The sequence below is a fragment of the Sturnus vulgaris genome, chromosome 2, assembly GCF_052056855.1.
Source record: "Sturnus vulgaris isolate bStuVul1 chromosome 2, bStuVul1.hap1, whole genome shotgun sequence".
NCBI classification, from domain to species: Eukaryota; Metazoa; Chordata; class Aves; order Passeriformes; family Sturnidae; genus Sturnus; species Sturnus vulgaris.
Window position 1 is genome coordinate 54741690 of NC_142244.1, and position 21678 is coordinate 54763367.

Below are 21678 nucleotides of genomic sequence, written 5' to 3' on the forward strand. Positions count from 1 at the left end.
AATTTGCTAAATAGTTAATTATTTAATTATGTTGTTGATTTTGGTACTTTTTTGTCTAATGTAAGTATTTGTGTTTTGTTCCTGTGAAAACAATATCTGTAAACTGAACACTTTGACATTCTATCTTCTGATGTAATAAATATTTTTACAGTGATCCACCCTCTTCCTTCCTCAATCACTTGAAAATTCATATTGCTTGATTACTTCAAACTCATTGAGCTATTTGGGAAGTTAACTATCCCTGGAGTACTGCTGCAATATTAATAAGAACAAAAATACCATTTCTGTACTCTTAAAATCTATTTAGAGTCTTCCTTTATGCTTTCAGCAGAGATGCCAGGTTACATACTGGCAAGCACATATGAGAAAGATTAAGGTGGCCAGATTCCTGAACAGCACAGGGGAAGGGAGGCAAGTATGTGTCATCCTCTGTACACTTGATGACAGAGATTCCAAGCACACCAGCAACAGTGCTTATGTCTCCTCAGTTCCTGCCATCAGATCACAGAAAATCCAGTCTAGAAGGGACCTCAGTGGGGAATGAGTTCTTTCTTTTGCTTTGCCTGCATGGGTGGCTTCTGCTTTATTTATTAAACTACCTTTGTCTTAACCCACGAGTTTTCTCAATTTTACTCTTCTGATTCTCTCCCCCATGACACTGGGGGAGAGTGAACAAGCAGTTGTGTGGTGCTCACTTGTCAGATGAGATGAAACCACAACAGATATGTTTACTCCAGCTGAAAGCTGCACCAGAAAAGCAAAAAATAAGAAAAGACAACATCAAGCCAATATAGCCTTAAGTATTTATAAGGTCTTGTTTAACCATCACTCATGCACCGCAATTTGCAGATCACACCTGGAAAGAGTCTGAAAAGAAAACGTGCTGCTCTTGCCAGGCTACTTTTGCCAAGTTTTAGTACAGAACAAAGGGTTTTTTCATAGCCAGGTTAGGAAGACATAGCCTTAATTTAGTATAAAAACGATTATTTCTCCTCATTTAAGTGTTATTATGCTACTTATCTTTAATGTGATTTGACTAATGCAGTTTTATTGAGAATAGGACCACATGCAGAGGTTCTTTCTTTCACATGTAGTGAAAGAAAGTATTTTTCAGATTATATAAAACCTTTATCCTTTTTTTCAGGATTTTGACTGATTTGGAATAAATTCCCTAGAGGTTTCAGCTTTGGAAATAATGATGAAGAAACGTCTCAACACAAGTACAATCTTGCAGGCTGTCATAGCTCTAACAGTTCTTCTTTGCACAACTTTCCATCCAATTTTCAGAATCTTTATGTAAAATTGAGGATTTTTCCTTCAGACCAAAACTCTGAAATGCAGCTTTGCATCATGCTTACTTCTCCAGGCAGACCCGTAGATCACAAAATGCACGAGAAGGGATTCCTGTAAACAGGTTCATCATTTGAGCTTAAGGGCCTTTTCTGGGTCTCAGAGAAACAGAATATCAAGACTTAAAAAATAACCACTGTTAGTTACCTTCCGGAAATTATATGTTATTCTTTTTAGCCTGTATAACACATCTAGTTCCCCTTGTCACCTTTACAATAATTGTAAGCAACATAGGTAGTGACAAAAAATATTTTGTTCTCAGACAGCCTGAGTTGCCTGGAAATGTCTGTCTCTTCCCATCAACGATGAAGGAACCCACAAGGCTGGGCTGCTGACATAGGTACTGGAGTTAAATATCTGAGGTTATGTGGAATGAGTCAGGAACTCACAGCATAAGCACACTACAGGAATGGCTATTTCTATTTTTTATTTCCTGTGTGCTATTAAGAAGGTAGAAGCAAATGCTTGAACTAATTTTATTAATAATGTGTCAAACCTTTTTTACACGATGTTACACTTTGAGTTTGTCTTAATGTCAAATACCATGTAACCGAATCATGTCTTTTTGTGAACCGTAACAGGGTTGCTAACAAAACCCTTAAGGTCAGCTATTTAGAACAATTTAAACAATTTAAACAATTTAAACAACTGCATTACCCTGACAATTATACATTATTGTCTTTTATGCACAGCAGGTAGAGTAAAACATGTTCTCTTCATCCACCTAAAAATCTTAACATGCCAAACCTTGCACTTGACCAACACAGCATAGGCCTGTTGCACTTTGTAGACCTTCAGCAATTCCTACTTTCTGAAGATCTGCATTGGTCTTTCTCTCACACAGATGTTAAAGATCCTCACATTTATCCAGTACTATTCAGGAATGAAACACACTCAAAGAATAAAAGTCATGATTTGATGTAATAAAAAAAGCATGGCAGATGATGTTCAGCTCTTAGATTTCTTTCTTCTCTTATTCATATGTATTCACCTTGGCTTTTCCCTGTTCTCCAAATCATTCTGCAAAATCCTTCCTTATCAAGTCCTTGCTCGTTTGCAAGTGCTCACCGGCAAGTGAGACTATTCTCTCCATAATAAAGTTTTCAATTTCTTGAAACCTTTTCTTAAAATGTCTTATTTTCGTAAAATATCTCAAGAACCAATCTATTTCAACCTTGAAAAATATGATCCTATTACTTATAGAAGAAAGCCAATTGCCTCTGCAAGGAGGACATATTGATAGTCTTGTGTAAACATTTTCCTTCCTCTTTGAAGAATACCCTAGAAGTTCAAATGCCAGCACTCAAAATTGAACCTTATATGATTTTCAAAATCCAAGTTCCACTTTGTCAAACTTCTGCCATATTGAACATCTCCTAATTTTTCTACTTTAGTTCCTGGGGCTGGAAAGTTTTGAAAGTAATATTCTCTGCTCAACTAACTACATATAGATCTGATCTCTTTGGAGGCACGAGAGTGAGTTCATCTAACAAGCATTTGTTTTTCTCATAAACCTTTTGTTTGACCATGGGTGCCCATATTGATGAAGGCACCCTTTGCTATTTCAATCTTGATAGCTAAGGCTTATACTAAATCAAGGAAGGGGTAAGGAAGGAAGTGAAGATTTCTCTGCAGACATCTGGAGGAACAAAGAGAAGATAGATTAAAAGAATGAGCAGACAGGCCCAAAGCCAAATTTTGCTTTGGTTGTCTTGTTTTATTGTTCAATAAACACTCAATGGCGAGAGCCAGGTAGTGGAAAAAATTGCACTGCAACAGCACGCAGAAGCTTCAGCGTCAGCATGTCTAAATGTGCCTCAGTTAAGAAGTCGCTCTTATTTCAGGCTAGTTAAATCTAGCAGAGGCATGGATTAGTTAGTTTGTGGACACAAGGACAGAACACTTTGTGACATGTTCCTAAGTCTACCCTAGGTTTGTAGAGAAGCTTGTAGGTACATTAACAGAGACTCCTTCAGACCAACTTCTGCTGCTGCCAGTCTTGACAGAAGGGCTGTGCACTGCTGGTTAGGGGTTTGCACTACTGTATTTTCCTGTTGAGGCAGATATCCCATCAACATTTCTTATAATGAAGATGCAGAAAAGGAATTGAAATGAAAGATTTCCATTGTACTTCATTAACAGAAAGTTTCCTCTGAGTTAATTACTTCCATCAGGTGTTTGAAATAAAAAGACACTGATCTTAGTTCATGAATAGTTTAACTAGAACTGTGATGAGAGGGTTGTAACCTATGTGTAGCATATAGCATTTAAAGGTTATTGATGCCTTCTGAGACAGCATTAATTACTTACTGGTGAAATTAATTTCCCTTTTCTGAGCCTCTAGAATTCAAAGTCTCAACACATAGAAATTGCAGTTGATGCAGTAAATTGTCTACCTTGCTTCTACATTTTCAATGCCTAGTGAAGCATTCTAAATGAAGTACACTATTTCCTTACCCAGCCACAGAAGCAGAGAGAGAATTCTCTGGAATGTCTTATCTTTAACAGACAGGATCTCCCTCTGTGCATACCTCTGTCTATTGACTGTATAAGGAATTTGTTCCCATATTCTAGGAAAATTGTTTCACCACAACTAAATGCTGTATTAAGCAGATGTGCCCTGTGATTTAAAAACATTTTTTTCTTAGCAGCAATAAGTAAACCTTCCACAGAGACACCTACACTTCATTTAGACCTGCTTGACTAATTGATTTTCTTCTATAACAAGGTGACCTGAATGAGGGAAGGCTGTTGATATTGGCCACCTGGACTTCAGTAAAGCCTTTGACACCATTTCCCACAGCGTTCCTCCTGGAGAAACTAGAAGGTCATGGCCTTGATGGGAATACCCTTCATGGCTTAAGAAACTGTTCTGATGACTGGGCCCAGAAAGTGGTGGTGAATGGAGTTGCATCCAGTTGGTAGATGGTCACTAATGGTGACTCCAGTGCTCAGTGTTGGGGCCAGTCCTGTTTAATATGTTTATCAATGATCTGGATGAGAGTACTAATTGCACCCTCAGTCAGTTTGCAGAGGACACCAAGCTGGGAAAGAGTGTTGTACTGCTAGAGAATAGGAAGGCTCTACAGAGGAATCTGTAAAGGCTGGATCTATGGGTTGAAGCCAATGGCATGAGGTTCAACAAGGCCAAGTGTCAGGTCTTGCACTTGCGTTAACAGCCCAGGTAGGACTGCAGGCTGGGGGCAGAGTGGCTGAGAAACTGCCCAGTGGAAAAGGAGCTGGGAATGCTGCTCAGCAGCAGTTATACATGAGCCAGAGTGTGCCCAGGTGGCCAAGAAATCCCTGGCCTGTTTCAGCAATAGCATGGCCAGTTGGACCAGGGCAGTGATGGTCCCTCTGTACTCAGCACTGTGAGGCCTTGAATCCTGTGTTCAGTTCTGGGCCCCTCACTACAAGAAGGACATTGAGGTGCTAGAGTGTGTCCAGAGAAGGGCAATGGAGAAGGAGAAGGGTCTGGAGCACAAGTCTGATGAAGAGTGGCTGAGGGAAATGCAGTTGTTTAGCCTGGAGAGAGGAGGTTGTGGTGAGGTGGGGTCAGTCTCTTCTTCCAAGTAATGAGTGATAGAATGAGAGGGAATTACCTCAAGTTGCACTGGGGAGGTTTAGATTGGATGTTGGGAAAAATTTCTTCACCAAAAGGATAGTCAAGTGCTGGAACAGGATGCCCAGGGAAACAGTTGAGTTGCCATCCCTGGAAGTATTAAAAAGACATGCATATGTGACACCGAGGCACATGGTTAGTGGTGGACTCAGTAGTGCTGGGTTAATCATTGGAATTGAGGGTTTTTTTCCAACTGAAAGGATTCTATTACTAATTAGAAGAAGACTTTGTATGTGTAGCAAATAATCTACTCATCTAATCCATACTATTAAACAATCTGTGGAGTTCTTATCTATAAACACGGAGACTTTTACATGATTTACAAGGCAAACATATGACCTGGTTTAGAGTACCTGACTCTTGCATGGAAAAATGTTTATCAAATTTTTTGAGTACTATAGCTGAGAGTCTGCAGAAATGGGTGTTCTGGAGACATGGACCCAAACGTGTATATATCACTCCTCTCACTTATGCAATTCATAGACTAAACATATCTTCCTTTGGTGTCAAAAATGTCAAAATATTATCAGAGTCTGGTTTCTGTGAGGTTTTGTTATTTTTTACATGGAGACTTCTGAGTGCACCTTTGCAGCCTTTTGACAAATATCCATATACACAGTGACTTGCTACACATGGCTGCTCTGTTTCTGCTTATGTTTTAGGTGTGGACTAATTTTAAACACAGAACAATTCTTAAGATGTTGTTTTTCCAAAGTCATTCCTGCTTACAGAGTCAATAATTCATGGTTTTGCATCTGAAAGACTTTTAATGAGAAATTCATTATAATTAAACATTAAAAACTTTACTAAGAATATAGCAACTTTTCATTTCAGTAGTTTAAAAAGATTTTCTCCAGGAATTGCTAAAATAGTTTTCAAATTCAGTAATTCTTGCTTTCTATCATGTCTATACTGGTTTCTGTAATAATATGATATGGATGATATTAGCTATAAGAATTTAACTGGCAAACATGTTAAAGTCCAAATGGATTTGAAGTAATTGCAGACAAACAAAATCCTTTATTTCATTGAAATGAAGTGTTTAGACACTGACATGAAATAGCAGATTTGAAATGATTAGGCGTGTTTTCATTAAAAATTTCACTGAATTTTTGACATTATTTTGAAACATTTTCATTTCACTGAGGCTGTATTTTGCATAGAAAACTAGGAAGAACTGATGATTCTTTTTTAAAAAGTCCTCTTTTGAGCAGAAGCAAACAGATGGTTTTTATTATCAAAACCAAACAATTTTTTTTATCCTGCATCTTCACTTTCCTAGAAAACATTAATTGATCCATGAAATCTGAATATCATATTATTGTATTTAATATTTAATTTAGTTTTAAGCTGATTTCCCTGAAACATTTTCCCTGAAATTCTTTCTAATAAGGTCTGACCTCTTGTTACTTCTTTAAATACATCAAATTGTTAAACCTACTCTTTTTTTCACTCTGCCCTTTGCTAGCACATGTTCTGCAGCTGCTCACAACTCAGAAAAACAGGTCCTGCCCTGGGAAGAGAGAGCATTTAGAGGTCCATCTAAATGTATTTGGGAGAGTTTTAGTAGTTAAGCAGCTTCATGTCTAGTAAACAGGGAGAGAAATTTATATTTAGAATTTTTTTTAATCAGACCTATAAAAAATTCAGGACCAGAAAAACTTCAGAAAACTTAGTTCTGGCTTCTTTAGATAAGCCTCAACATGATACATAACACTGGATGGAGGCTAGATAACCTACACATTTACTTTAGGTTTTTAACTATAAAAGCAGAAAAAAAAGTCATTAAAATCTTTCCAGACTGCTAATTTGAGATGTGCAGAATTTAACCTGTTTACATCCTATTTACAGTATACGGTATTCCAAATTTACCAGAGACTGTCAAGGGAGAGAAAGATGATCAGCATAATCTAAGAATGGAAAAGATAAAAAAGTAGACCCGACCCACACCAGCCAGTGTTCATTCATTTGAGAAGTGAGAGAGAAAAGCTCAACAGTTACATACTTAAAAGTTCCCATTTCTTCTGTGTTGATATGAGAATGTCTAATAACAAAACAAAATGAGACAATACTACCAATAATTATGCCCTCATCCTGTTACTGTATTTGAGCTTATACAGCTATAGCTTAAATGAAATGGGATATTTAGTGTGAGGCAAAAATGTAACAGAGATATAAATGACTAGTGTAAGTATTTTAATTGCACTAATTAAGCTTACTGTGAAACCAGATGATATTGATTCAGCCTATTAATCTTCTTTATTTCACATGTAAGCGAAAATTAGTAAGCATTGTAGTAAAGCACTTTGTCGCATTTTTGTAGTTATGTGCTTAACACCTAAACAGGAGCAAAGCTAAAACAAATTTAACTGAACAGTGAGAGAGACTGGGTTCTTCCTGTGATATCTCTGTTAAATACTCTGGATATATATGACAAGAAAACACATATTTTGGAATGAGAGCAAAAGATGACTATCTACTAATCAATAAAGAGAGCTACTATTCTCTTCTACTTAACTGCATTGCTGCACCAGAAATTTGCAATTAACTTGAACTCAGATTTGCTTGTGAACCACATACAGGGTTTGGGATTTGCCTTCTCCATCCTTACATGGAGCTGCAGCTAATTCAGATAATATTTTCATTTGCTTTTGAAACCAGGGAAACTTATTTCTCACTGCTCATTGTGTGCTTAGAATCTGCCACAATGAACTTGTGGCAGCCTTCATAAAACAAAACTCTCCCCTACTTGAGACAGCAAAATGTCTGTGCCCAGTGCAGGGTGGTTGTGTGACTTCAGGAAACATCTCTTGTTTGCTGCTGGTTGTAGCCCAGGCAACAGTAGGTGTCAGAAACAGGCACCACAAGCTTCAGCAACATCTTTGCTTACAGCCAAACAGCACCAGTGATGCAAAATGAACAGAAAAGAACCAGCACCTTGGATATTCTGTCCCATGGGCTGTGCTACAAAACCCCACATAGTCTGGCAGATACACTCCTGGTTCTGCCCCACAACTCTGAACAGATATTATCCACAGTCTTTCCAGACTTTATCCTGCAAGGTAAACTTGAGACTTGAAAGATAAATCTTTCAACCTCATTAGTCATTAATAAAAAGGATTGATGATTTTATCAGGGAAGTTTCTCTGTTGATAATACACTGTAGGTAACCTGTGACCTGACTCCACAGGCTGACAATCGATATCACTGAGATGCCTTTTGACAGCACATGAATGAGAATCACAGTATTATGGTAAGTGTGAAAGGAATGGAAATGCAGAGATGAGCAACTTTCACTGTGGAGAACCTCAGATCCAATTGGCATAAAGTTCTTGGTTTGTGGAAGGCCCAGTTCAGCAGCAAAGTGAAGAACACGGAAAGCTCTAAAGACGAATACACTTTCTCAATTTTAACAAACACAGGGTGATGTCAGGGAATGCAGACCACTACACAAAGCACTGATTAATCATGTGAATTTCAAGGCACGTTCTCTGTTCATTATAAGGCATTTCTAGATCTACATTTCAAATATCATGTCATTTTGCAAAGTTCTCAAGAACTCTGACCTCGGTAATTTTCTTTAATCATGTTTACTAATTTTAATTTCTTTACACATTAAAAATTCTTCACCATCCACTTGTTTGCTTCTACAGGTACCCTCAATCTGCTGTTCTACACCATCCTGTGTCTTGAGATTAAACCAACTTACTTTAAAATGCCAAAAGGAATTGCTGATAATAATTTTTGGTATTGTTTTCAGCTTGAAAGGAAAAAAGTAATACTTAACTCTTGAGCACTTAATCATAAAAAACAATGTAAAAAAAATAGAAAGACACACTTGTCATTATTTTGCCACTTTTAGCTGCAATTTTTGGACTTAGACTGGGCATTCCGGACAACCAGACCTGATTGCTTACTTATGGAGCTCTGACCTCAGCCCAATACAGCGTTGATAATAGCATGAATAAAGGTTCAGATGTTAGGGGAGGGTTGTAAAATAAGAGAGGAAGACAATGCATTCTTATCTGTTTTGCTGTTTTGTTTCAGGGGAGGTGCATTTAAAGAAACAGAAATAGTCATTGTTAAGTTTGGAGCAGTACCATCTGAAAATAATTTATAAAAGCAGTGAATATATTGCCTAAAATCTTGTACTATCAAGAGCTTCTGGCTCGGTTCCAGTGCCCAAGCTGAAAGAATCCGCTGACCCTGGAGGCTGCTGGATTCAGCCGGAGGTTGTGTCTCCTGCAACATCCTTAACACAAGAAATAGAAGGAACCTGGTGATGTATTTTTATCATGATCTATATGGACCAGGACAGCCAGAATCCAAGCAATTGTTATGCCTGAGGTACGTTTCTTGATCTTAGAGCTGCACCTACCAGAATATTGTAGCAATAATCAGAAATAAAATAAGGAACAGTTACAGAGGCTACTGCTTGCTTCAGCAATGAGCATGGAATACATTTTGAAACACATTTAGTAAATCTCGATTTTACTTCGGTGAGAATCAAATGGTAGGGATAGTGGGAAATATTTATAGGAATGAAAAATGTGTGTAAACTATAAAGGATCCACTGATTTAGAATTGTTTCACTAAATCAGTATGGCCTAATCTTTTCTATTATGAAGAATAAATTATGTTGTCAGCTGTATTACTGAAACTTAATTAGGCACAGCAATCAGATGCAACTATGAAAAATATTTCACCCTACATATGCCTATCACAGTCTCTATCTCAAATTAAGAAAATTCAAGCTTTGTGTTAAGGTTTAAAAACAAACAAACAAACAAACAAACAAACCATAAGAGATCAGAATTTTATTTCAATGCATGAATCCTTGCGAAAACAGAAGTCCAAGCTTCAGTTTCTTAAATGAGTGTAAGACAGGATTAGCATTTTAAGAATAGAAATAGTGGTTGTTAAGTCAGGCAAAGTATGATCTGAAAATAATTTATGAAGGCAGTGAATATGTTGCCTGAAACATTGTACTATAAGATATAAAATGATGCAATACATTTCCCAAAGGAAAAAATGCTTATTAGAAGACTTATGAAGTCAGAGACCAATTGAGATTTTTTTCCATCCGTACTTCTGGAGCTCCCTACCTCCATGGTGGCTTCTTAGGATGACTAAATTGTATTTCAAATGGACAAAAGAATCATTAAATGTTTGGTTATTATTTCTTCAAATCTTTCCAACATACTTAATAACACATTTACTATTATATTTTGCAGAACCAAGATTTAGCAGAGATAGACAGACTAGCTCAATTTAACACAGAAGTTTCTTAAGCATTTGTTTTAATGAATATGAACAAATACTATACACTTACATTTGTCTTGTCTATAAACTTCCATAGTTCAGCTTGGAATGTACTGTTTCCTAATAAGATAATACAACATATTCTGACATGATGATGTGCAGGGATTAGGTGAAGGTTTGGAAGTATCATGGAAACTGTCTTCCTAACTCATTTTTGTATCTTGCTTCTTCTGCATTTGCATGGACAAAAGAACTGCATTACTTTTAAAAAGATGTACAGGAATCCTCTGATTCCAGCTGAATGTACACATTGGTGAAGCAAATGTATTCATTTTCGACTGCCATGGACACCAATACCCAGGTATTTCCATTTTTAATTCTTTATGAAAGAGAATCTGAATGTCAACATTTTTGGGAGTCATGCATGGCTATTAAACTTCTGTGTCAGTATCTATAATAGCTACTTTTTGAAGAAACTCTCAACAGAGATGCCTCTAGTATGTGTTTTAACACATAGCTGCCTTTTTCTGTCAGACATGGTCCAAGTTAATTTAAAGTATGCTTTATGTATTTCTCATCCTATTACTGAAGAGCACTCAGAGCACAACTACTGAAGACTACATCTATTCAGGTATAAGAGAAAAAAGTTTCACAGAATCTGTGCTAGAAGAGAACATTTTAAATGCTGATACTATCAAACTGTAACAACTATTCAAATTCATCCAATTAAACCTATAAAAAGAGCAGAAACCTAGTAGAACAAAAAAGAGATAAGCAGAAATTTGTCTCAGTTAAAAGGATGTATTTCAGGCTCTTATCTATCACATTACTACTACTGAATACGCTTAAATATTCTCCAGCACACTCACCTCTTTTTGACGGTACTTAATTGCCAGTTTCAATCTTGCAAGATCATTACCACTCTGTTCTTCTATCAAGCTATTATCATCTCTGTAATTAAGAATAATTTCCAATTCCCTGGAACTCCGTGTCTGATCCAGGAGATCTTTTGCAAATTGCTTGCATTGCCGTGACAGTTCCTCATACTCTGACTTAAACTCATTTTCGACTTTGCTCAGCTCCTGCAGCTCCCAGCTCAGCTGAAAAGCGGTAAGGAAAGGATCCTCGCTGGACAAAGCAATCAACGACGGGCTGGCCAGAGCCTTGTAGATGTTGAGTCTGGACCGAGAGTGGCGGAGGCTGTCCACATCCGAGCTTGAGACACATTCCACACAGTTACAGCGCACCTCGTGGGGCCTGGGCACCGACACCCCTTTCTGCACGAGGAGCTTTATGATTTCGTAATTGTTGGTGTGGGCAGCCAGAATAATAGGTGTGATGTCCGGCGTAAATTCTGAAAACTGCTTGTCCAGAAGCACTGGTGGCACCTGTGAAAGAAGGCAAAAACCCTTACAGGCCTCCTCGTTGAACAAGACTTACAGAAAATTAAGCTAAAAGTGGTTTACCAGGTAATACACTTACTGATGGATTTTTATTTCTGCCCAGAGTTGAAGGAAGCTCTTTAAATATAACAATTCAATTAGCTAAGATAGTGTCTTTCCAGTTAATCAAGTGCTATATACAGGGTGTGATTTCTCATAGAACCTGTTTATATGCAAATAACCCATGGACAATGATTTATTAGAGCAAATTATTAGATAAACAAGGACAAGTTAGACACAAATGCTCCTCCCGGTCCCTTGAAGCGAGCAAGATGGAATTTTTTTCTTGCTTCTCACACTTTTATCTCAGTTTCATAGGGAAGAAAAAATCATGGTGGGCATAACTGTGAATCTCTGAAGGAAGCAACAACCAAGACATGGGCAAATTGATTTAGAAAATAAAATGGTCAAGTAAATGAGAAGAAAATATGTGTTTTCTTAAAGAAAATGTTGAAAATAGGGTGTGTAGAGAAACAAAGATACTTGCTGCAAAGAGCTTAATGTCTTAAGGTTCAGTTCTACATACACCTGCACAAATAAACGTATTCTGTTTGTAGGAAAACAGGGGACTTAGTAGAAGAAAGGTCCCCAGAGACCATTTTTAAAGCCTCTTCTGATGGGCATTTCTGTTTTGTCAGTCCTCTTTATCAGAAGACTGTAAGGTTTTTTATTTTAAGCTTGTTTCTTTATTTTACACTACCAGGCTCTAGACTCTTTCCCAGGTCAAGACAAATAGTTTGATTAGTATGATTAAGAATGCAAGAGCAATTAGCCAATGTCAATCCAAAAAATAACCACCAGAGGGAGGACCTCTGAGTGGAGATCTTTCAGGAGGAAGAAAAAGGAAAATAATTGACTCAAAGTTCTCTGAAGGCTAGAGAAATATGTGGCCATCACAGGGAGGAAAATATTTTTATACAAGTCTCACAACAGCACCATGGCCTCACTGCCAGGTGGAAAAAACACCAGTAGAGTGGGGGTGGAAAGTCAAGACTGGAGATCTGGCATTCAGGACTGTAATCACACATCCCTCTGGAAGCAAAACCTGCCTGGCCATAGTGTATTGCTGACCTTAAGTAGTTGTGCCAGATTCTGAGAAGGGACGTGGAGTCAACAGGCCAAAATCCCTTTCCTGCCCTCTCATGCACTCAGACATGCATGCTTGGCTTGGCACTGAGTCAGGCTGGCACTGAGTTTGTCTCAGCACAGGACTGTGGCTGCCTGGGCTGGCACACCCACCCTCACCATCCCGTGCAGAGGGTGCAGCTGTCCTCACAGGTGGATGTTCACAACCATGGTTCTGAGCCAAGAAGCTTCTGTGCAACCTCATTTCTGCTTTCTTTATTCTGAGGTACAAACATGATGGTGTAGCATGTGCAGACAAACATGGGTTAAATATTTCTCATGAGGTAATGAACCCAGCTGTGAATATACTAATGAGAATATATGGATGGATGAGAATATATGGATGGAGGGAACACTTGGGTATAAGAGCAAACAGAAGCTCTGTGTGCTGTGCCTGGTCTCAGGCCGAAAACCACAACTCTGGACATAGAGCTTCCCAGAGGACTCCATGGCTCTGCCCATGCTGCTCTGTCAGGTCTCTTCCAGGGTATATCTGTCACCTCCTGGCTGGACACTGCACAGAGGCCACCTGGGGATACTCAGACCACATCATTATTCCTGTCTAGTGTGAACTGGGATTGAAATCCATATATGTTTTCTCTCCTGTCTTTGGTGTCAGTGGGGGAAGTGAGTTTCCAACCCCAATTCTCACAGGTTATTGTAGTCTTAGATTTGTCTTCTCTTTTACTAACGTATTATATAGGGGAAAAAAAAGAACACTCTGTGCATACACACACACTTTTCATGCTCTCTAAATTGCAGCTGTGGGCAGTGCTTTTGAGACTAGAATGGCACGAAAATGGTGGTAGAGATTGAAACTTTGCATCAGTAGAAATGAAACTTTGGGCTATCATAGAACTGAAAAAGGTTTACAGAGAGGCATGTGTTGTGTTCTGACAATATCTGCTGTAAGCAGTGAGATTCTCTCTCGGCCTCATGTTCAGGGTACCAGAAAGTAAAGGAGAGAGCTGCAAGGGCAGAAAACTCAAGGTCAGAAAGCTGTAACTTCAAACTCACTGACTGCTCAGAGTATAACTCTGTCACTTCACATGTTGCTAGTTTTTTACATTCTGACAGTACTAAAGTAACATTTGCTTCAAGCCCTGCCAGAACTGAAGGCTATCCTTAAACATATCATCAGCTGCAAGCTCTGAAAAATTAAGACACAGCTTCAAAAGACATGGTATCATAGTGACTGACTTGTACATGGGGTCCACTTCCTTACAAGCTGCTTGCTTTTTCTCATAGCTTATCAAAACCTTTCATCTTAAGCTAATTCAGATTCAAGGCTAGTGCACACATTTTGCAATTCATTGCATTGGAATTTACCCAAATATAGAAGCATGTATCACAACTTTTCAGCCTTAACTTACAGAAACATTTAAATTTAAAGGGCAAACCCTAAGACTTCAATTACATCATGACTTCAACCCCTGATACTTTACCTCCTATTTTAAGATTTTCTACTAATTTAAACGAAAGAGAGAATATCAAAGTAATAAGGTCAAATTATTCCCTCATCTGAAGCAAAATAAAGTACTTATCTTTGAAGTACTGGGTGCTCTTATGGCATTCAGAAAATTTCAACATCTTACAGTCGACCTGGAGTACTTGCTCTTAAGTTATCAGACTTACAATGAATTTTACTTTCAAATTACTAAAAATAATTATCTTTAAAGAGAACTAAACTAAATAACCAGCATACACTGATATTAGCCACACATTTGGAAGCCTTGACAGGACACTCACAGAAAATATTCAAGTCTTCCTTAAATCCTGGAGGATGGAAAGATACTAGGTCTTATAATCACTGACTCTGACTGACTTCCCAAGACTCAACAGTAGTGTAACTATATTATACATTTTGGAGTTAGTGTGCTAAGTTTGAGGCTGCTTAAACTTGAAAAAGTCAAATAAGTTTTGCAGTCTTACATTTTGTGAAGAATTTCTACTTCAAACTATTTACAGGGCTGAATGAAGAGGTTTGGTGACTATCTATATTTGTTATGAATGTCTATGTGATTAGTAGACAAAAGAAAACAAAACAGAAAATAAAGGATAGCACTTCAGTGCTCAAGGGCATGAGATTTTTTTTTTTGCATTTCTTTTCTCTGCACTCAGTGTAAATAGAAATGAGTTAGTCTGGTTTGGATATCTAACAATTCTTTTAGATACCAAGTGGAATGGTCCTCTTCAATGTGTTAATATTTCCTGTATGGTCTGTGTGAAGACAAGCTCTTTTGCTATGACAGGAAGAGAAATCTAGGTTAAATTAATGCCAGTTAGGTCTGAGACGCTCTCCTGTTCCCATGACATCAAAGGAGAGACCGATTGTTGATGATCTCTTAGACATCTAGGAAACAGAAAAATACAACAATCAGTTTGGAAAAGGAAGAGCTTAAACCCCATGTGTGTCCTTTTCTCCATCTAGATTTCTCATAATAGCTCTCATTACTGCAATATCTCAACAGAGAGACTGAAAACTGGAGTCCATTTACCTGCTGTTTAAGTTCAAGAAATCAGAATCTATAGAAATCTATTTCCTTGGGCAAACAGATAGGCCACCTGGCTCTTGTCCTTGTTTATTTATCTGCAATTATTTTGTCTCTTGTTTGTAAATGAAAGCAAATCCCACTTGGTTTTGGGCAGCTAGGGGAATAAATTTCTGAGTCGTGTCCGTCATGACAGCATGACTGGAGGAAAAAACCTGAAGCAAAGGCAAAAAGCGAATATATGACAGATAAGATGAATACATATGTCATGGAGTACCAAGTTATATAAAGAAATTTTTCTTATAAAACTGTGTCATCAAAGTCTCAGCTGCTTTATCACTATTTTTCTATAGCTGTCATCACTCAAACACCTTGAAAGTGCTTAACTCTACATTTCTGTACAGCCCACAGCACATGAATTATCCCTATGCATACACAATTTCATGTACTACATTCTGGCCTGCTGAGTTCTTCTCTTCTTTGATTTGCTATTATTGTATCATTACTGTATCACTTGAAATATATCCTGATTAAGACAATGGAAGTAGTTCCCATGGGAAGGGTTCAAAAAATTCCTCTTACTGCAACTCCTTTACTGTGGAATAAGACACCAGTAAACATCCAGATATATTGAATAACTTAGAGATATCATCTCAAGATAACTTGAAATCAGTTATACAGTCCTGAGGCTCGTGTTGAAACCATCCTCACAAGACCCCACACACAGCAGGACTGCAGTGGTGGCTCCTGATTGCCTGGAAGTGCTTTTCCCCATCCCAGGGTGCTCACCGTGCCTTGTGCAGCTGGCACGCTGTGGGGCCATCAAGGATGTAAGGCAGGCAAGTGGATGGAGGTGTCCAGGCTGAGCTCAGGGACAGTGTGTGTGACACTAGCCAGGCAGCACACACCTGGGACGCTCTCATTGTCTGCTTTCCAAAGGCAACTTCCCCGGCCTCCCTGCTAAGGGTTCTACTTGTTCTTTGTCCTTGAACTCATTACATTTCCTAAAGGTAAGTACCACACTCTTAATCTGCTACTGAAGTATTATCTTTCACTGGACAATATTCTGCCTCTGTATCTTTTTTTTGTAGGAAACAGACACATAAGAGATGTAGAAAAGAGGGGTCTTAGGCACTACAAACTGTCTAACAGTCTGAGGACTAAATGTAAATGTTTCAGTAATATTTAACTTCTTCTAATTGTAACTTCTTAAGAATGCATACATTCATAAGATTTAATTACAAATTGTGTCCTTTAAGATTTTCATACCTACATTTTACCTCAGTGCTGGCAAGGTGTTTAATGCTTCTCTTCCAGATTTCTTTTCTCTGGAGTCTAATGTAATTCCAGTTATGAATTAAAGCTAGGTAGGTATAGCAAAAAATAATAATTAAAAAACAGATATTTTTGCGTGGACATTTTTTAAAAAAGTATTCCAGATTATTTTTTTCTTGTTTATCTTGAAAAGTTCCTTTATTCCAATATTTCCCTATAATCTAACAGCAAGAAAGGCCTATCCCACATTTTTCCAGATTAAATTACTGTGGTCATACTATATGATTATGACAATTCTAACTATTAATTTTTAAAAATGTCCCGAATATTTTCTTGTGAAAATATTATATTTCATGTCATACGAGTAAGATGTCTAGCAGAGAGGAGCTCTGATAAGCAGCCCAAGACATACATCTAATTTATAAAGCTGAAACTGGGGAAGGTAAACACTCCCCTTAGCATAGAGCTCAACGTAATTTATTCTTCAGACACACAAGCCATGTGCTAATTAGCTCAAAACTTGATTAGTGTGCTATCTCATGCTGGTACTGACCCACAGCTAGCCATGGCTTGGGTCTCCTAACCTGCACTGCTGGGATACAAGACAGGCATTTTTCAAAACTACTGCATTTATCATTTTGGCCAATTCTCCAGGATGTGTGAAAAACGAGTATGAACAGTTAATGCTGAATGTGTTACCTTAGGAGCCTGCTTTTAGTCTGTGTTCCTGATGGTAAGGGGGGAAAGGCCACATTCTTGCCTCTGTGTAAACCCTTCTCCATGTACATGACATGTCATAATGTATTGCCAAGGCTCAGGCCTAAATGCCCTCATTTGGTGGCAATATGAACTGCTGTTAGCAAAGGATATCTTCCTCCCACCTAGAATAATGTTTTATGCAATATTATGTCCATTTATTTTTCTGAAAATTTACTTTCAGCTTTGTTGGAACATGACTGGAACAGGGATGTTTATAGTAATACAGAAACCCTGCCACATTTAAGGAGGCTTCAGTGCTTGCCTTTTTACAAGTCTGTGAATTTTGAAAAGTTAAATTTACAAGTTTGAGTTATTTTCATTCATTTTTTTTCAAGCACAAGCTGAGTACATCCAAAACCTTGGATGCATTTTTTTTTATCAGTTACACTTAACCTACCACAAGATGTGAGCTTTTTAATGCTTGTTCATGCTCATTTTATTACAGAACCAATTTGTGTGTCACAAAAGTCACATCATGGACTGATCACTTCCAGTCTCCATGACAGCCACGCTGCACAAAAAGCATTAATGTAACACATTAAGGAAAAGAATTTGACCAATCTGTTCCTAAAGATCTGCAGTGGTGGGTGGATATGTCACACCATTTCCTCACAATGTCTCTGATACTTCATATGCTTTACCTTTGTGCAGTTTAAGCCCATAAATTCTTGTTCTATGAAATGTGAATAGAGAGAATATTTTATTTCTCTGCTTATTTTCTGTTTTCTAATTTTTAGTTCAGACTTTCCTTATGGGGGCTGGAACAAGATAGCCTTTAAGGTCCCTTCCAGCTCAGGCCATTCTGTGATTCTATAATTCTGTGACCTGTGCTCATTCTGACGTCATTAGATGTGATACTGACTTTTGAACAGCAATACGGTATTGTCCAATCTTTTTATTTTAGTCTTGTTTTAATATTCCCTGCAGAACTGTTATCTTAATTGTTTTCAATTCCAATACATACTTGGTTGATTATTTCTGCTCCACTTATAACCTTACATTTTTTCTTACTGAGTGCTTTTTTCACAGAAATAATTTCTTGCTTGCCAAAATCTGAATTCCATTTGTGTCCTGCAAAAGCCTTGAGATTGCCAGTTCTGTACAGAATTAACAGGCCCTCTATTTCATCTAAAATGTCATGAATACTTGCACTGATAGGGACAGATCCCTGCAGGACTGCTCATTTCATCCCTCTGCTGAATTCATATGTCCTGTTTCACCAAGTACTGTTGGCAACTCCTGTGAGTGTGGTTTTCTTAGACTGCATTTTGAGTGACAGTTTATGAAATCATATAAATCTCGAGCTATATGATATGTACTGCTTTCCCCCAACATACAGAGCTTGCTATGTGGTGATGAATGATAATTATATTGTTATGACAAGCTTTGTTCCTGACAAATCTTGGTAGACTGCTATTCATGTCTATATTTTCTTTTAGGTATTTACAAGCAGAATGTTGGACTATTTTCTTCAGGATAGTCCTGCTGTAAAAAAAAAACGATACATTTATTTTGTTTGAAAAAAAGAGAATATGGAATGGAAAGGAAATGTTGAAAAATTAATTGATAACAGTTTCCAGACGGAAGCAGAGGAAAATATTCTGGATTTGATAGTTTTAGGATATGAATTTGTTGGGTGGGACTGATATCAAAGGATTTCAGTGCTTTATTTCTCTATCTCTATTTTTTAAAAATTTAATTTCTCCTCCCTGTATCTCTGAAAGAAGTCTGATTCAAAATACTGCCTGTACACAAAACTGCTCATTTCCAATTAATGTTTTCCTGTGAGCATTATGAGTGAATGGATGTGCTGTTTTATCAATGCCAGTAGCTTGAGCAAGGATAGGAAAATGCTTAAAGTAGACACTCAATAGAAGACTGCCAGGATACTCAAAATTTGTTTTCAGCTATAGAACTTATACTTGCTCTTACCACAATTTTTAAACAGGTAAAGGAATGTTTCTAGTAAGAGTTCCGGGCATTGCTTGACTGCTCATAATGAGGAGTGACAACCAAAAGTTGTTTTCACTCAAGGGACAGTGAAAGAAGAAAAGTAAAATCGTTTGGAAAAAACATGACAGCTGAGAAAGAAGAAAGATTTTATTATGGGAAGGATTAAAGGGGAACTTGAATTATGTGTTTCCATCATGATAGAGCTCATATATATCTCTCTCAGAGTTTGCCTGATGAGTAAAGTAAATAGTGAAATGTCCTGAATGTTCAAAGATCTAGGGGAGACCTTCCTATCTAGATTTTTTAAACAGATGCATACATAATTTCCCAAACACAGAATGGCTCATAAAGGCAAAATCATTTTAATGAAGCTTAGGTCTGATATTCCATTTCCTGAGAAACTGTGTCTCTGGTTTGATCAGTAAAATGGGGAAAAGCTCTTGCCTTTCCCTGTTCATTTTTCTTGTCCCAAAATGTCTCCAATAGTCAGCTGGAGAGGTGGAAAGAAATTGGCTTGCTTTGACAATGTGGTTTTCAGAGAAACGTCAGAACAAAGTTCCTAGAATCTTAGCAGGATCCTTTGTTTATCCCTGAGCTTCTTAGATCTAGAAACAAGAAAAGCTGTCCCACTGGCTATAGAATTATAGAAATAGTTTCTGAAAAAGAGCTTTTGCAGAAAAGACAATCACAGATTGGTGGCCTCCCTTAGTATCAACAAACTGTTTAGGAGATACAAGTGTCTCAGAGGGTGGGAATTAGCTAAACTTCTTTCCAGCTGGTTGCAATTATTTAACATTGCAAAGTAATTTGTGATGTCTTCATGGCTGGGATGTATATTTAATGTTTGAGAAAGTTAAAAGGGTTATACTCACAAAGAACAAAGTGGGAAACAGGCAAATTCATGGAACACTTACAGAAAAATGTTTTCTTTATTTTAAAAATATTAAGAGAAAGGAACACAAAAGATTATGTCAGAGACAAAGAAACCTGTATCTTCAGTAGATGCAGAGGAACTTCACAGTCGGCTGTTTCATAAGTAAATTATTCCCAACATGTTATTCAGTGGTTTGTTTTTTAGCAGGAGCTCTACATTTTGAACCGTACTGTAAATTTGCCATATTTCACAGATGCAAAACAGAGCACTTTTTCTGAAGTATACCAAGGAGACCAAGGCTCACAGCACTATGCTAGGATATGCTGGGGACGAAGATGTATTTGAGAGCCAAATTATTGAAAACTGAATGGTTGAAGACATTCTCAGATGGATTTAATTCCTTAACAATAGACGCGTTAAGATCCTCCTTGCATACAAGAATCAGTTGAACAATCCTCCTGCTTATGAGGTTTTGGAAACATGTAAGTAAACAAGAGAAGATTGCTAGAAATAAAGATATTCCCTTTGAATTCGCACTGCAAAGAGATCAAAGGAGAAATGGCAGAGACATGCATTATTATAACCTGCCCTACACAGTGAGAGACCGGGGGCAGAAGACTTAGTTAGAGGTACTTAAGGGTACATTGCTAGAAGGAAGCCTTTGAAACTGATGCCAAGGGGAATGGATTGGTTTAAACCCCTTAATACTCCTTGTTTCAAGTTAGGCTTAATTAGTATTGTATTCCTCTTGAGTTCACCAATTGATTGGATCTTGATCTGTACAGATCTTACACACGTGGTGCATCCATGCATAAGAGGTATTCCTAATGTGCTTTAGGATATGGAATTTTTATTTTTTTCTTTGAGCGTATGTAAGTATATTTTACTAAATTCAGGGTACGGTAGTAAGCAGAGAATTAAGAAACAAAGCTCTAAACGAGCAAGGAGCAGGGAAGAGAAATTCAATCTCATCAACCAGATTGCTTGTACTTAGAGTAAGTGTCATAAAACAAGTTGGTAGCAAATAAAATGGTGGCAGATGTTTTTGCATTTTCTGCAAATATTCAGCAGTACATAATATGAAATGTTACACTTTGAGGGTAGATATTTCAGATTTCTTTTTTTTTTTTCCCTGCCAGAAAGCCTCACACACTGTGACAAGCCTGCAAACTTAGATAATATTTAATTACCAATCCTCAGTAGTATTTTAGTAGCTGAGTTGAAAGGGGAACTAATTTTGCCTCCTGCCAATCTGTGGCGAAGATATGGAAGATATGGATCCTGGTACAGGCACAAAGTACAATTGAAACACTTCTGTTAGCACAGTATGTGACACACATATCCTCTATCCAGAAAACAGTCAGCAAATTGACAAGCTAAATTGGTAGCCTCCCAAGACAAGTAAGCCCCTGTTATCACATTAATGGGCTTTATCAGTCAGTTCATTGTGACTTTTGAATTTGTTGGATTGCTCCAGCTGGATGTTAACATGAAGGAGTATTAGAAATACTAAATTCCTGAAAG

The 21678-nt window shown here is 37.6% G+C and overlaps 1 protein-coding gene across 1 annotated transcript in view; it reads right to left on the reverse strand.

The window, feature by feature from the left end:
• TRPC4 (transient receptor potential cation channel subfamily C member 4) overlaps nucleotides 1-21678 on the reverse strand; it is a 131036-nt gene that overhangs the window by 49636 nt on the left and 59722 nt on the right. The window contains exon 3 of the mRNA XM_014868889.2: nucleotides 11104-11622. Coding sequence (XP_014724375.1) covers nucleotides 11104-11622 — 519 coding nt within the window. The remainder of the gene's footprint in view (nucleotides 1-11103; nucleotides 11623-21678) is intronic.